The 15,436-nt window shown below is 42.7% G+C and overlaps 1 protein-coding gene across 1 annotated transcript in view; it reads left to right on the top strand.

Annotated features, from left to right (window-relative positions):
* Nucleotides 1-15,436, top strand: part of fbln2 (fibulin 2) — a 75,128-nt gene that overhangs the window by 47,962 nt on the left and 11,730 nt on the right. The window contains exons 9-12 of the mRNA XM_008290677.1: nucleotides 7,223-7,357; nucleotides 10,067-10,204; nucleotides 12,820-12,963; nucleotides 13,567-13,695. Of these exons, the coding sequence (XP_008288899.1) occupies nucleotides 7,223-7,357; nucleotides 10,067-10,204; nucleotides 12,820-12,963; nucleotides 13,567-13,695 (546 nt within the window). The remainder of the gene's footprint in view (nucleotides 1-7,222; nucleotides 7,358-10,066; nucleotides 10,205-12,819; nucleotides 12,964-13,566; nucleotides 13,696-15,436) is intronic.

A 15,436-nucleotide genomic window follows, 5' to 3' on the forward strand; every position in this document is an offset into this window, starting at 1 on the left:
GCTAAGATGACCCCAAAGCACAATGCCGAATCCTCTGAGATAAAAAAAAAAATGAAGCATAACAGCTAAAGCCCTAAAAAAATCCTTGAACAGGCTTGATGTCCCTGGTTAGACATCATGAGGGAACCTGACACTCTCCAAATAATCTTTCTGACTTTTGCCGAAAAGTACCTTTGTGCTCCAAATGCTTTTGGGAAAATGTTTTGCTGACTCATAAATCTAAACTTGACCTCCAGAGAGTTTTCATAAAAGACATCTTAGGTACATGACCGAGCTGAAGCAGTTCTGAGAGGTCAAAGAGGCACCACTATTAGGCACCGAAGAAAACACACCCTGTTGAGATCTCTCCTCAACATTGTGCAGGTCTGATCTGCTGTTTCTGACTATTATAACCCATTTCTAACTAAATTATGTAACGTTGATATCCAGAACATCAAAAGTGTAACTCTGAAAGGCTTTAACTGAAACTAAATGCTTGTTTGCATCCTAAAGGAGTTTCCTATGTTGCTTGTAAACATTCATTTTTAAGCAAATACAGATTACTGTACTCCACTCTGGAGGTGCTGGAGCTGAAAATCAGTCGAACATGACAAGAGGATCGCCCACAGACTCACACATAACATTCTACTGTGGGAAAAGCGCTCACAGCGATAGATCATGAATGTTAAAACCCTACCCAGAAGAGAATGTAATTGTTGCCATGCCAAAGCCCATTTTCCCTGAATGGCCTTACAGTAATAAATTTACTGTAGTAGTTAGTAAATTGATCCATGAATTTGCAAAAGGGCGAAAACTTGGCAGTAATTTCACTTTGTGGAAAAAAAGAGATATATGGTCCAGCTTTTGGATTCAATACTCGGTGGCTCGATATGTGCAAATCCCTGCCTGCACCATGGATACTGCTGACTGTACAGGATGACATGAGAAAGGTGGATGGTTGGATCATGTGCTGCTCCAGTACTGAACACTGCAGTATATAAAACATGCAGTCCTGGCTGGGTTTATTTAATCCATCTGTCTGTTAGCAGACGGGATAATGCCTCTAAATGCATAAGCATTACACGAGAGTCCGTGTTTCCCCTCCTGTCAATTCATTCTGCGAGCAGACTGAGCACTTTCTCCCCTAAAGTGTTCCCACATGTGAACATGTGGGTGGGCAACCTTTGGTTTAGACTGGAATGAAACAAAGCAAATAGCACGACAAGATGGGAGTTTGGGGGGGCAGCTGAGGTTTTGACAGAGTTGTAAGTAGACTGTGAAGTAAACTGTGGAGCACTTGTTGTTGTAGATGTATCATCCAGACTGTGAAAACACTGTGAAAGCATTAACACCTGGGATGTTTGCAGTCGTGGGTAATTTGTTTAGCAAGTGGGAGCACTTCTATCAGAAAAGCTGAAGTGGTTCTTCCCTTATCAAGGCTGTTTGATATTTTAATTTACAGGTTTACAGGATAAATAAAGCCGCTCTTCTCTCTCTCTCTCTCTCTCGACTGTGTATTGAGTCGCATATGAATGAGAATGAACGTTTCAGCACACGGTTGTTCCCATGGAGATGTGCGTGAAGCAAGGACAGGTCGTGTGCAGGAAGGCTTTGTGCACAACCTGAATAGCGAATGTGTGGGTCAGACACTTGATCGGGGTTGGATTTGTTTTTTGATTCCCCTAAATGCTGCGTGGAGATGGAGAGCTTTGAGAGTTATTACACGGATGATAAGTATGAATGAGATGCTGCGATAAATTGTAATCAGCGCCCCGCTGCGTTATCGTCTCTGCGGTCACATAGCTAACATAATCTTTAGATTTACATAGCTGGGATTGTTGGAGAGAAACATCTGCTCCACCAAACCTTGTGGAAGATATCAACACTGTTCGACCACAAAGTTTTCTGAATCACGGATCCGCCCAGCAGAACAGACTGTGCTTCCCTCCAGGCTAAACTTTGTCTCTTTAGCTGTTGAAGTCAAGGAGAATAATCACTAAAACTGATATCATCTCCCTGTAGAGGTGTTTCAGTCGTGGTTAGCGTCGCTCTAGATGCTACGTTATCGTGCCGGTGCGACTTTGGTCTGCTTTTAGGAATCACAGTCATCTCGCGTGGTATTTCTAAAGCTGTGCGCATTATATCATAATCTTCCTCAGTGAATCAAGTTTATCATTTGATACGACGGCAGTTAAGTTGTTATCACGCGTATTAAATGTTCTGCTATTCGACAACAGAATGTTTTAACCCCTTGTCTCTGTTCAAATATGGTTGGATGTGAATCTTGTTGTCTTTCTCTACTGGCTCCACTTTGATGATCTTTATATCATATTCAAATTATATTGCAGCTACAATAATTATTGTGATCACCATTCCTTATTCTTATTTATCTTATTATTATTATTGTTTCGGTGTGGAACAGGTACACGACACATTTAACTACGCGTCATACCGTCTATAACTGTGTTTGTGACCAATAAAAGACCTTGAACCACTAGTTTCTTGCATGTAAACAACGAAAACGATCACAGATAAAAATTTGTGAAGCCTACCAAAGTGTAGCTACTCTCCTGAAAAACCTGAATGTGCTGTGTATTCTGAAAGATCTGCTCAATCTTTCTAAATTATTTCATTTTGAAAATTCCTGCATTGGGAAAAAGCTGTTTTTGAGGCTGTATTTGTGTTGAGCGGCTACACAACATCTGTATTTGTGAGTTTTATTGCAAACCGAAGGGTGTCATCTCAGATTTAGCACAAAGATGAAGAGCAAAGCAGGAGGTGGAGGCGTCTTTGCATCGGGATGGCTGGCGGCAATTTTGAGAAACAATCTTCCTGCCTTTTTTAGCTAAGAATGCTAAAGCTAAGCTAGTGTCATTTACCTATGTTGAAAAAAAACAACAAAAGAAAACAAAAAAAAGACACGAGCTTGAAGTCTGAACAGCAGTTTATTCCACTTTACCACTGAAGACCAGACACCACTTGATAGATCGTCATATATGGTCACAGGAGGAATCAGCATTATTCATTACAGAGGGACGACTGTTCATTTACAGTCTAATGTAGCCCAGATCTTGATATGCGACTTTTTTTTTTTTACAAGATAATCAAAGGTTTTTTTTGCTTCACCTGTGGGTGGTGCAAATCTTTTGTCACATCAATTTAGCATTTTGCATGTCTTTAAACCTCCAGGTGCCGTCCTGCACCCTCAGCGCGGTGAATCTTCCTGAGTTGATGCTTTTTCACTGATGATGTGGAAATTCAAATTCACAACTCGCACTTGAATGCCTCTGTTCTGCATCTGTGTAACTCTAACCTCCCTGTCTCAAACCAATCCTGCAAATAAGCCAAGACTGACTTCATCTACCGCAGCTTGAACTTTTCAAAAAATAAAAAATAAAACATCTCATCGTCTGCTGGGTCCAGTGTGTAAGAACAACAGGGTGTGTTTTCCTCGGTGCCTAATAGTGGTGCCTGTCTGACATCTCCCTGCGCTCGGCCTCCTCTGCTCTCTTGATGGAATTCTTCGAAAACTGCTGTCTCCCCTCTGAGTTGAACTAAGCATTTGTATTTTCTCAAAAATAGACTCTTTGTTTCCACCTTGTATTGGATCACTTCTCTCCTCACGACTGTGTAATGTTTCTGTCCCCAAGAGACCAGTCAGGGGAGGTACAGGGACTTTAAGGCACTTTTTTTTTCCTTCGCTTTTTCCTCTTTGCATGACGCACTGGAAATAAGTCTGGCCACCAGAGCTCTGTGGTGAAAGGAGAAGGCGACTTTCTGCACCACTGGCAATACGCAAACACTGGAAAAGGTCCCGTCCATCCCTGGGCTTAGAGGAGAGCGGGGCCCAGAGGATGGGGTGGACTCAGTGCTCAGCATGATTTGCCCCTGGAAACATCCTCCCTGCAACGTCGATAACAGATGTCTCTCAGTTGGAAGACAAATGGGGACGTTTGCAAAGGCAGCCCCCAAAACAAGAGTTTGCCACCACAGCACTGCTTGTGAAGCGTGCGTCCTGTGTCTCTGCAATATCAAAGGGCGAAACTGTTCATTCCGGCAAGATGAATGTGTTTGCGGCAGCTCCGCAGAGGCTTTATATAACGCATTAAAGCATGTTCTGTGCTGTGAGGAGTGATGCTTGTGTAGTTGTGTGAGGTGAACCTTACAAGAAGCGCTACAAATGATGCTCACACACCAGGTATACGCTGGAAGCCTCACATCAGTGTTTCTCCTCCTCCTGCTCCCCGTGGGAAGGTGTTGTAAGCCACGCAGTTCATTCAAATTCCCTGTAGCACAAGATTTAAAAGTCGAGAAAAGACATTTCAGTGAGGGACTGCCAATAGACACAAGGGCAACACGGGAGAATATGTTCCCCTCTTGTTCCCGGTTTTTACTTTCCCAGCGTTGGCTCCTTCATGCAGATTTGTACGAGACCTTTTCACCAGGTTCCCTGAGGAATGCAGCATATTTTGGGGTGATCTTGCGAATCTGGATGGCTGCCGCACTCTCGCACGCACACGCACACACAGAAAATAATCCCAGTCCAACGCTATCACTGCATCCGGCTAATCGGCTGTGCACTGCGATGCATGATAAGAGAATGCAGCAGTTTGATAAAGACGAGCCACAACAGAGCGGCGATCCACCGTCTCAGCACGAGCCCGGCAGTGTCATAAATCAACACCGCCTGTTTACCGGCCGCGCTGCTGTTTGACTGATAAAGATTTAAAGGTTCGCAACTGTGTGTTTTATTTCACACAAACAAGCATAACAAGCAAAATATCACTTAGCTTTTTGCCAAGACCCGATATATTAAATTTAGCTTTGGATTTACAGAGCGGCCGCTGTCCAAAGTTGATATAATGGGCTGCCAAACAGCACTCCAGCACACATTCTGTCAGGGTCATGTGTGCAAAATCAATGGGACCGAAAACAAATCTTGTTTTAATCCGCCTAAAATAATGTTTCCTTTGTTTTTCTGCCATCACATACACGTCAGCGGTTTAGTAGCAAAACCAAAAGGGAGAAACTTATCATTTACATTTTGCACTTTATTGGCAAAGCCTCTGGGCCTGCACCACTCTTTCTGTGCTGATGGCCAGTCAGATTGTAGCTGTATGAAGCTATAACTGCAACAGAAAATAAAAGGACACTTAAATCTCTGCCAATAATAAAAATCTAGTTGCTTTTTACCTACAAGCATGGGGACGTGTCTAGTCCCCTCAGTCTGCAGGTCACATTAACCACTTATAAGCATGTCAGCCAGAACACTGTGCAGCATCTGTTTCATACCTGAGAAGAATATCAGTTTAGATGCTACATGTTCTGGTCCTTGATGCAGATGAAACACAAAGTCATTAACAGTGCAAGCCAATAGTTACATATCATACATTAGCACTCATTTGGAGACCATTAAAGCCCCATGATATGCCCCTTTTCATCAAATTAATGCAAGTCTCACATGTCCCCGCTGCCCGTCTATCAATTTTTTCAGCCCAAAACACAGCAAAAGTGGCTTTAAGTCTGTTCTAAACATCCTATTTTTCTCTACAGCCCAATAAGCTGCTGTTGTTCCTGGCTCCTTTAGGAAAAAAAAACCCACTATGTCTGTGATTGACAGCTCAGAGCAAGACAGTTGACCGCTCAAGAGCTGACAGAGACACGATAATGTGCGAGACCAGGACTTTCTATCGCGACTACCTTTCACCCTGAGCTGTCATTTTTACATGGAAATATCACCGAGCACGGATGTTGTTTTTACCTCATGGATGGTGGAATTGTGAGACGACGCTGCGGTCGTGCAACGAGAGGTTTAGCAGCGAAGAGCTCCTGCTTAGGAAATGACCATGAAGTGACGGCTGTCTTAATGTAGTGTTGATGATCTTGTCTGACAAGAGAAACCAAAATATATATAAACGAGAGCATTTTTATTGGGAATTTAGCTGTATTAAAATACAATATATGTGAGCACAGAGAGCAGGAGAGAAGCAAACAGACGTAAACACTGAGTTTAGGTTGCACCGAAGCACAAGCATGAACACACATTTCAAATTACACCCACAGTTTCCACAGACCTGTAACAATACCATCAAACCTAATGCAACATGATCCTAAGAGCTTTACTATTGTTGTGGGGACATTATCGTCAAAAATAAAAAATAATCCATCCACTGGGTATTCAGTTTCTCAGATGCTGGCAGTGACTCTTGCAGTCAACAGCAGAACATTTGCTTTGCTTTGCTTGCGGCTGCGACATTTTGGAGCAGCAAAAGGTCTGAGCCACGAGGTGCAGAAGCAGCTCCAGAAAGCAAACAAACCTGTTAACCTGTGAGGCAGCTGCTCTTTCGGAATGTGTCACCTGGAAGCAGCGAGGCAGCGAGGTGACGGGGTTAAACAAAGTTTGACGACTGTTGGTTAGTTAGGTGTGAGGCGTTGAATTCCTACTCGCTCGTAAATCTGGAACCTAACTGGGGACAGTTGAGGAATGGTTGAAGTAAATGTCTTCAAGTTTATAACAAATACAAAGCACAATAAAAATTGATTTTTTTTTTTTTTCATGTGGGATCTTTTAAAATGCCTGTTAAAAAAAACAAACAAAGAAATGAGCTGAAAGATGATAAAATGTTCCAATGGACTCGTGGCAACTGCAGATCCAATTGATTATTCACTGTTGGTTTCATTACAAACCCTTTAGTCAATAGAATGATTGTTAACATAGAAATATTGAGTAGTGCAGCTTTAATCTTCACTACCACTGCTTGGTTTATAAACTAGAGTTGCATGTTGTTTCCGTGCCTCTGCTGATCCACCCACTCACAGGCTTTGAGCTATAAGACCTTTTTTTCTTCCTTTCATAATCACAAAAACTCCAAACAATGAATTTGTAAACCACTTCCCATGGATTTGTCATTGCACCCACCGATGACTTTTTGTGCTTGAAACTCTCATGGCGGCTCGATGATTTTCATGCAAGCAAAAGCATGTAATTTCTCCGTATGCCTAAAAACTCTTAGAATGACTTTCTTTGTTGGCTCCTGCAGCATTATTTTTTTGCTGACGTCCGTCTCCTGCTGACTCATTGAGCCCCATCGCGGTGGCAGTCAAAGAGCAGGAGCGCGAAAGCCGAATTGCACACAGGACCTGTCCATCAACAAGCTCCTGACAGTCACCTCCAACCTCCTAATGGCACACCCACGGCACCACCGCCCCTCCGCACACAGTCACCTTTGTTTTCTCTCTGCAGATGTGGACGAGTGCGCGACCAACACCCACAGCTGTCGGCCAAGTAAGCGCTGTGTGAACACCGTGGGCTCATTTGTATGCGAGCTGCAGGTCACTTGTCCTGCAGGATACCAGCTGAGGAACAGTGTTTGTGCGGGTGAGTTCATTGTTCCTGATGTATTTCATTAGACCAATTCAGCCAGCAGTCTTTCTCAGGGTCTGTAAAGTAGAAACGCTCATGATGTCTTCTTTAATATGCAGCGCAGGGCTTCTCTTATAACTTCCTTTTATTGGTTAAGAAATGATACACAATAAAGTAAAAACCACAAACTCTGATATACAACCAGATGCCCAATGATTGGACTATTCTGTAAAACCTAGAATAATGTTTAGTGACAATATCCTCTAAATCATGGCTTCCTGCGTTCTTGTTTTTCACAACTACAATGTAGTAAGGGTTAGGAAACGAGTATGACAGAGCCACTATAGTATGATTTAGGTATGCTTAACGTTTTTCACTCCTGGTTCATTTGGCAGCACTTGAGATCACCAGAAATACAATAAAGGAGTCACTAGTGTCTCTGTATGCAGAGCAACCAAATGAACAGATGAAGGCCACGGGCACATTTTTGATGAAAAACTGTGGCTGGCGTTTCACATGTGCATTTCTTTTGACGGGCTGCAGGGTGGCGCAGTTGGTAGCACTGTTGCCTCACAGAAAGAAGGTCGCCGGTTCGCGTCCCAGTGGGGGAACCGAAATCTTTCTGTTTGCATGTTCTCCCCGTGCAGCGTGGGTTCTCTCCGGGTTCTCCGGCTTCCTCCCACACAGTCCAAAAACATGTTGAGGTTAATTGGTGATTCTAAATTGTCCGTAGGTGTGAATGTGAGTGTGCTTGGTTGTCTGTCTCTAAGTGTAGCCCTGTGATAGACTGGTGACCTGTCCAGGGTGTCCCCTGCCTTCACCCTGAGTCAGCTGGGATAGACTCCAGCCCCCCACAACCCCAGCGAGGAACAAGTGGTGTATAGATAATGGATGGATTTTTTTTGACTCCTTCACAATAAACTCCTGTGCATTACAGTTAACAGTCATGCAGATGAAAATAAAGCTACAAACTGTAATTCTGGATGACACGCATGCTTGAGAAGTCGTCGTGTGTTTTTAATGCAACTGGAATTGATAGAGATGAGAATGATGGTGGAACCTGCCACTTTATTTAAAATATCCCAACAGAAAGGAAACTAAAGAATGGAAATACACTGAGTGGCTGTTCCTGGAAACGTGCTGTCCATTGATTGTGTCAAAACAGAATGGTTTCATGAAACCTTAAGGATTCTGTCTTTAGTCCCTCCCTACATGCCCATGCACCACCTTGACCTCTACAGTTAAGGGTTCACTACTTTGTGAAATTGACATCAACCATTAAACGGTATTGGATTTAAATTGTTAGGTGCCGTTTCATCCAGCTTCCATCCATCCGTCCATTTTCTATACACCACTTTACCCTCTACAGGGTCATGGGGGGCTGGAGCCTATCCCAGCTGAAGGTGAAGGCTGGATACACCCTGGACAGGTCGCCAGTCTATCACAGGGCCACTTTGTCCAACTTGAAAAAGTTTTATAACTTTACATTACCTTCTGTTTATTTGAAATTCACAACTTGGTGCTCATCTTTGGCCGGAGCTCATGTCGTTTGTTGGAGAGTGACACTCACCGATGCCAGTTTCTCAACAATTTAAAGAGGATCCAGCAATCAACCACATACAGGTCCCAACACCTCTGGCTCAATCTGAGGCAGTTTGTAATAGATGATCATGCTGGCACACGCAGGCTATTCTGGTCCTGATGTTTGTCATCACTTCCCCTCTACCGCTCTCCCTAATTGTATCATTGAAAACCCAGAATAATGTGTCCTTAAAAGGCCCCTTTAGGACTCCTTTATTGATGGCAGACAATTGTTTTCAAAGAGGCTCATTAACAGGAACACGGTATATTTAGAAAAAGCACATTTTCACCCTCAATCCCTATTTAGATAGGTCCGATTTACACCAGTCACTTTCATGCCAACGTTCCTTAAACACTTGGGGAATTGCGTGTCTGTGGTCACGTCTTCAACTCGGAGCTTAAACTCAGTCAGCGAAGCTTCATAAATATGTATGTTAATATTTTTTGGCCCCAGTAGTGATGTTTGTGCTTGAGCAGATGCCCAGGTTCTATGTGACAAGATAATCACCCGGAGAGGCAGCATTGCGCAGGCGGTAAAGCACTTTGAAGCTCTGTGACTCGTGTCATCAGCACTTGGCACCAGGGAGGACTAATCAATGTAGCCAGATAATGAAGGTAATATTTAGTCGACCGTCCAACAGGGGAAAAACTAATTAGCTGCATGAAAGCAAGGAAAGATCTCTGCTGTGACGTTGGAAACGCATCCCTCCAACCATGATTGGTGGAGAAAAACCCCAATTAAGACCTTCCGCCGAGAGCGCCCGGGATAACACAAACTCCCGAGAATGAGGCTCGCGGCACAAAACAGAACAAATCTTCCATTTAAACTTCATCCATCGTTCATGAGATTCAATAACTGTCATTTTAGAAGTTTTGTTCAACTTCCGTTAATTGCAGAGTTGGATCGAGTGATGTTTTTCGTTGGGATTTTTCTCCCAGCTAAACATTGGCAGAGAGAAAGTTTGGGATGCTGCACATGTTTATTCAGTGCTTGAGCCACAGTGCCACCTGCTGTACTGTTAACAAGCTGGGAGCTCGAGTTGGAGCTGAGAGGGCAGATTGAAGTCCTGGACAGCAGAATGAAGTATGGATCACTTTGGTTTGACTCATTTAAATTTCCGCTCATCTATTCTTTCTTTACAGATGTTGATGAATGCCTGGTGGGAACCCACAACTGTGGTATGGGCTTCGTGTGCGAGAACACAGTGGGCTCCTTCATGTGTAAACCCAAACAGAAGTGCATCAGCGGCTTCACACAGGACTCTCACGGCAACTGTATCGGTAAGAGACCGTTAGTGCTGTTCGCTGTTCAGGTGAAGACAACTTTTAATACAAAATAGCTGGTAGAGAATTAGATCTCCCAAAATGAGATGTTTTGCCCCAATAACAACCCAGTTCCTTACAGTTTCTGTGTACATTTGCTTCTGTATTCTGCATCACCACCAAGATGTGTAGTAATTTACATTGTAAAAAAAAAAAAAAGAAAACATGAACTCCACAAGATTTTTCAGTTGGGAACTAAAAAAGGTGTTTGGATGGGAGATGAAACGTCTTTAAGAACGATAAAAAGGAAACTTTTTACTGTGGCTCTAGGGGTTATTAAGAACTGGATGAATCTAAAAAGACAAAATATCTGGAACCAAACTGAAATAATGAACATTTTTTAACAGCTGTTGCTGTGATCGGCTGTGGTCAGAGGTTTGGGTTAGTCATCGGGTCCTTTAGAACTCTTAAACATCACAACAAGACAACAAGTTCAACCACTGGAGGTCAACAAATACAAGATTCTGAGACTTTTCTTGGTAGTCTAAAGAGGCCAGTATGCTCCAAAAGAACTATTAATTTCTGATAATGAAGTGGGGTTGAGGGGATTGAAGGGCTGAACCTCTCACTTGTGAACAACAGAATGCAACACATTGGACGCCTTTCCAGAGAGACTGAACGTCCATACTATCAGTCCCCTTTTTAATAAATATTGAGATTCCAACCTTTTCACTTCACCTTCCAGTGTGGCTGTTTGGTTCAGGTGTAAACGCTTTTAATGTGGTCAGACTACCCGTCATATGAACCACGACTTTTCTAGTGTAACTGGAACTTAACTGTTAACCAACCAAAACATTCCCAGATCACATCAGACTTTTTTTTTTACCTTTTATTCTGCATCTTTCTCCCTTTATTTTCTGTCATTTATACTCAGTTGGCTATTCAATGAAGACCCCAAGATGTTATTTAAAAAAACAACCTTTTTATTTGACTATGTTGGCATATTTTGAGCTTTCATTTTGTGGTTGATCAACTAATTATTTCATCATTACAGATTTATCAACGCATAATGTCTTGTTTCTTTAATCTGGACTAAAACCAAACTGTATAAGTTGTGGGTTTTTTTTTTTATTTGGGGTTGTGTTGTAAACTATTTCTTGGCTGGCTGCTCCTGCTTCCTGCTTCCTACTAGCAGCTTGGTAACTTCACAGTGAAAATAAAAAAGCTCCCAATAAAACCTCAAACTGTTACACTTCAGCGTACCCGACACACGGCCGCTGTAGGAGCACAAAATAACAAATAGCATCCCCGCTTTTCTTTAAATTACATACAATTTGTTTAGTGGCGTTTAGGGAAATATCATATTGGAAGGGGGGTAGCCGTAATGTTCACCTCTGGGTGCTGCTGATGTCATAAAACTGTCTCCTATAGCTCGGCTGATGTACAGCCACGCGGAGCAGAGTAATCATCAGCGGTAATGACTCCCAGCATGGCTGCACGTACGTTACAGATCTGTCACTGAGGGTGTGAGGCTTCCTTTGGTTCCCAACAAGTGTATATCTGGGGGTTTTAATAATCTGGTGTTTTAGAAATGTAAATGTTTTTTTAAATGATTTTTCACCCAATTCCACTGTGACTTGTGTATCTGTTGTTCAACCACTGTTTGGCATTTTGGTCTCTGTTAGCTCCTTTAAAGTGGTTTATTAGGTGACGTTGACTCAGTTATTCTAAAGCAGGGGTGTCCAATCCTGGTCCTCGAGGGCCACAAATGATTCAAATGATCAGGATCGTTATCAGGCTTCTGTAGAGCTTGATGATGAGCTGATCATTTGAATCAGGTGTGTTGGAAAAAGGAAACATCTGAAACAAGCAGGACTGTGGCCCTCGAGGACCAGGATTGGACACCCCTGCTCTAAAGTCTTCAAAGCTGTGGTTTAGTTACACATGCTTAGTGTGTTCACATGGACATGAGCATCTCTGCTAAGATCAGGATTTTGAAGAATCCACCTTTTGTTCTGAACATCAGATTTCAGAAACCAAATCCTGACTTCTGGTTTTGATAAACCTGAATATGCTCGCTGGACTACTTTGAAAGAAAGCAGGATGTGGTTCCATGTAGAAGTTTCCAGGCTTCTGAATGCAAAACAAAACAAAACGAGTGCAGCAAACAGAAAATCCTTCTATTCATAGTCATGGAAAGTAACCACAGCACACTTTGTGGCCTAAATTTAGGAACTGCGGTCCTGAAAACTTGCTGAAAATAACGTATTTTTAGAAAATCCATCAGAGTGATGAAGCAACTGGATTTTGTCTGGAAAGAGCTCCGTGTACTTGATCATTTAGGTGGAAGAAAGCCTGGAAATACTGACATGTTAGAGCGTTTTGTCAGGTCAACAGCCACAGTCACATGAATTTTGAAGATTAATACTTACAGGGATGTCAAACACTATTAACCACTTTCAAACTGCCAGTTTGAGTTTGCTCGGCGACGCTACCACGATGCCCACACATGAACAACTAAATACACAATTCTAATCACAGAAATAGACATGGGTAGGCCCGTCAATCAAGAACAATGCTCCCACCAGTGGCTCTTCTCTGCAGCTTGATTCTGTGTCTTTGTGCTCCTGCAGACATAAATGAGTGCAGCAGCCTGAATGAGCCGTGCAGCTCAGGTTTTAACTGCATCAACACAGTGGGCTCCTACACATGCCAGCAGAAGATCAAGAAGTGCAGCCACGGTTACCACGCCAGCCCCGACGGAGCCAAGTGTGTCGGTGAGATTTAGCGCTTTAAAGGTGAAGCATTGACGAAGCGGGATGGCGTCGTGGAGAGGTGTGAATGAGAGCATTGACATCATTGTTTTGGCTGAGACTCGGAGAGGAAGGAAGAGTGTGAGCCAGTTGGTATCATCCATGCAGAGAGATATACAATAAACAAGTATATGAATAAGTACATTGAAGATATAAAATAATCTGGATAGATTTTTTTTAGGAGATTGTCAGGAACAGAAGCCACATTGTACAGAAATTTAAGCCTTAATACAGTTTAAATTGGTAATTTATAAACAGATTGTTATGAACAAGAAAATTAGCGATAGAGAACCAAACTGTTTTTTTTTATATACCAGACTGTTAACATGTTTATTTTTACTGTAAAGTTTAATATTTACCATCAAGTCACTCATTTAAGGATCTGCAGCTGTTGGCGCCTTCACTTTTGGGCTGTTGCTTGGTTAAGTCTGTCACACAAGCGACGAGAGCAAGAGCAGCATACGCATGTTTTGTTTGTGTAGGAGGTTGTCTGTGTTTAAGATAGACCCACTCGGGTGCTCAGTGGGTCACTGCTGAGGTGCTTTATGTTTCTCTCTGCCTGTCTAGACATTGATGAGTGTCAAATGGGGACGCACCGCTGCGGAGTGGGCCAGATCTGTCACAACCTCCCTGGCAGCTACCGCTGTGACTGTCAGACAGGCTACCAGTATGACGCCCTGCGCAAAGTCTGCGCTGGTACGTATCAGCGTGTCAGACCTGCAAGACGACGAGGTTCAGTCGTCCAAGTGCTGTTTGAAGCTGCTCTAGAGGCAGAAGTTCTCTCAATGGGTCATGCAAACTTTAGTTTTGTGCAAATGTAACACCAGATTTGACTAAACAGAACAGAGTGACTTTTTATACTGCGTCACTGATATTAAGGATATAAAGATTTCAAGGTTATACTGGTGTTTATTAAGATGGTCCAGCCCCAAAATAAAAGGCAGGAGACTTTGTTGCTCTTTTTAAATGAGGAAAATGTTACTTAAAGTCCATCCAACTGCCAATATGCAAACTAGCTGACCTGACTGACAGAAAACCTCGTGGGTTCAGTGTGGAGTGATGAGGAGACTGTAGCCTTACTCACATTAATACGCGATAAAAATTCACAACTTCCATCAAGTTTTTCATTGTTTGGGGTTTTACTGGCCTCTTTATTATGTATTAATATGTCAGCTCTTTGTGCTGAAATCCAACTATTAGCATAATAGTAGTGCATCAAAAAGATGATCTCATTTGCAGATGTTTGGATACAGGAAGGAGAACAAGGACAGGAACAAGAGCCCGAAGGCAAGTGCAGAAACTAGTTTCGGAAGAAACAGGAACAGGCAGTTGAGCACAGGAACAATCAACAAGATGCAGATCGGGACAGAGCGTTCTGTAGTCTTGCAGCCTGGACAGAACGTACTTGGTCATCACGAGTCTTGAGTTTTGATCGTCACCCTGCTTTTATTACAATTACCTGAGAGCCGGTCATTCCCAGTGAGCCAGTGTAAGAACAGTGAGTGAAGGAAAGATTTCAGACGTGGTGCAGGTCAGCGAGGAAGCCGTCATCAGCGTGATTACGTCCGGTGGAGATTACACGATGTGGGGGTGAAATGCAGCAGAAGACAGTTTATCACACCCACCTGTAGCTGTGGTTTAATAACCTGCTGACCTCTCAGGAGCAAAACCAAACTGAAAACATGATAATCGTGTCCACCCCAGCCCTCCACGAGACCCACGGAAAGGAAAAGTGGCTACTGGTGTGGTCACATATATGTTTTTATAAATGACAGGTTTAAAAACAAAAACAAAACTATGTGTATAATAAAGAGGATGAACTCCAGTGTTTATCCTCTTGGAACACATCAAACTAATCCTGGATGTGCAATCTGTTCTTTACAAACGCTGCAGGCCCTGATTCAAGTTGCTGATGAAACTAGTCTGACTTTTCCTCTTCCTCGCCGAGCAGAGATTATAACCTTGACTTAATCACCATCTGTCTTTCCTAAAAATAGAAGGAACATGTTTATTAAAAAAAAAAAAAACACACATCACGGACATTTGGAGTCTTTCTTATGTAATCTGATGACATCTCTTGAAAGCGAGGTGCGGACACGTTGTGTGTGGGCCCAGATGGAGACGATGACATCGGGAGCTCTGAGTAAAGCTCTGCTAATGACCCTCCTGTCTGACCTGTGAGCCACAGTCACACCTGACTCCCCAGTGCTCCCAGTACAACCCTCCCTACTTTAGAACAGTTTGCTCCCTCTGTCACTCTAAGAGCAAGTTGACCTATACAGAGCAGAGTAGAATATAGAGTAGAGTTCTTGTGTATGGAATATTGAAGGGAAATAAATGAAAGTTTGTCATATTTTTTATAATTTTTTTTGTTAGTCTTAATTTGTTAGTCTTTATTGGAAATATAATATATATCAAAATATCGCTAAAATAATAA

This window comes from Stegastes partitus, unplaced genomic scaffold, assembly GCF_000690725.1.
Source record: "Stegastes partitus isolate 25-593 unplaced genomic scaffold, Stegastes_partitus-1.0.2 Scaffold690, whole genome shotgun sequence".
Taxonomy (NCBI): Eukaryota; Metazoa; Chordata; class Actinopteri; family Pomacentridae; genus Stegastes; species Stegastes partitus.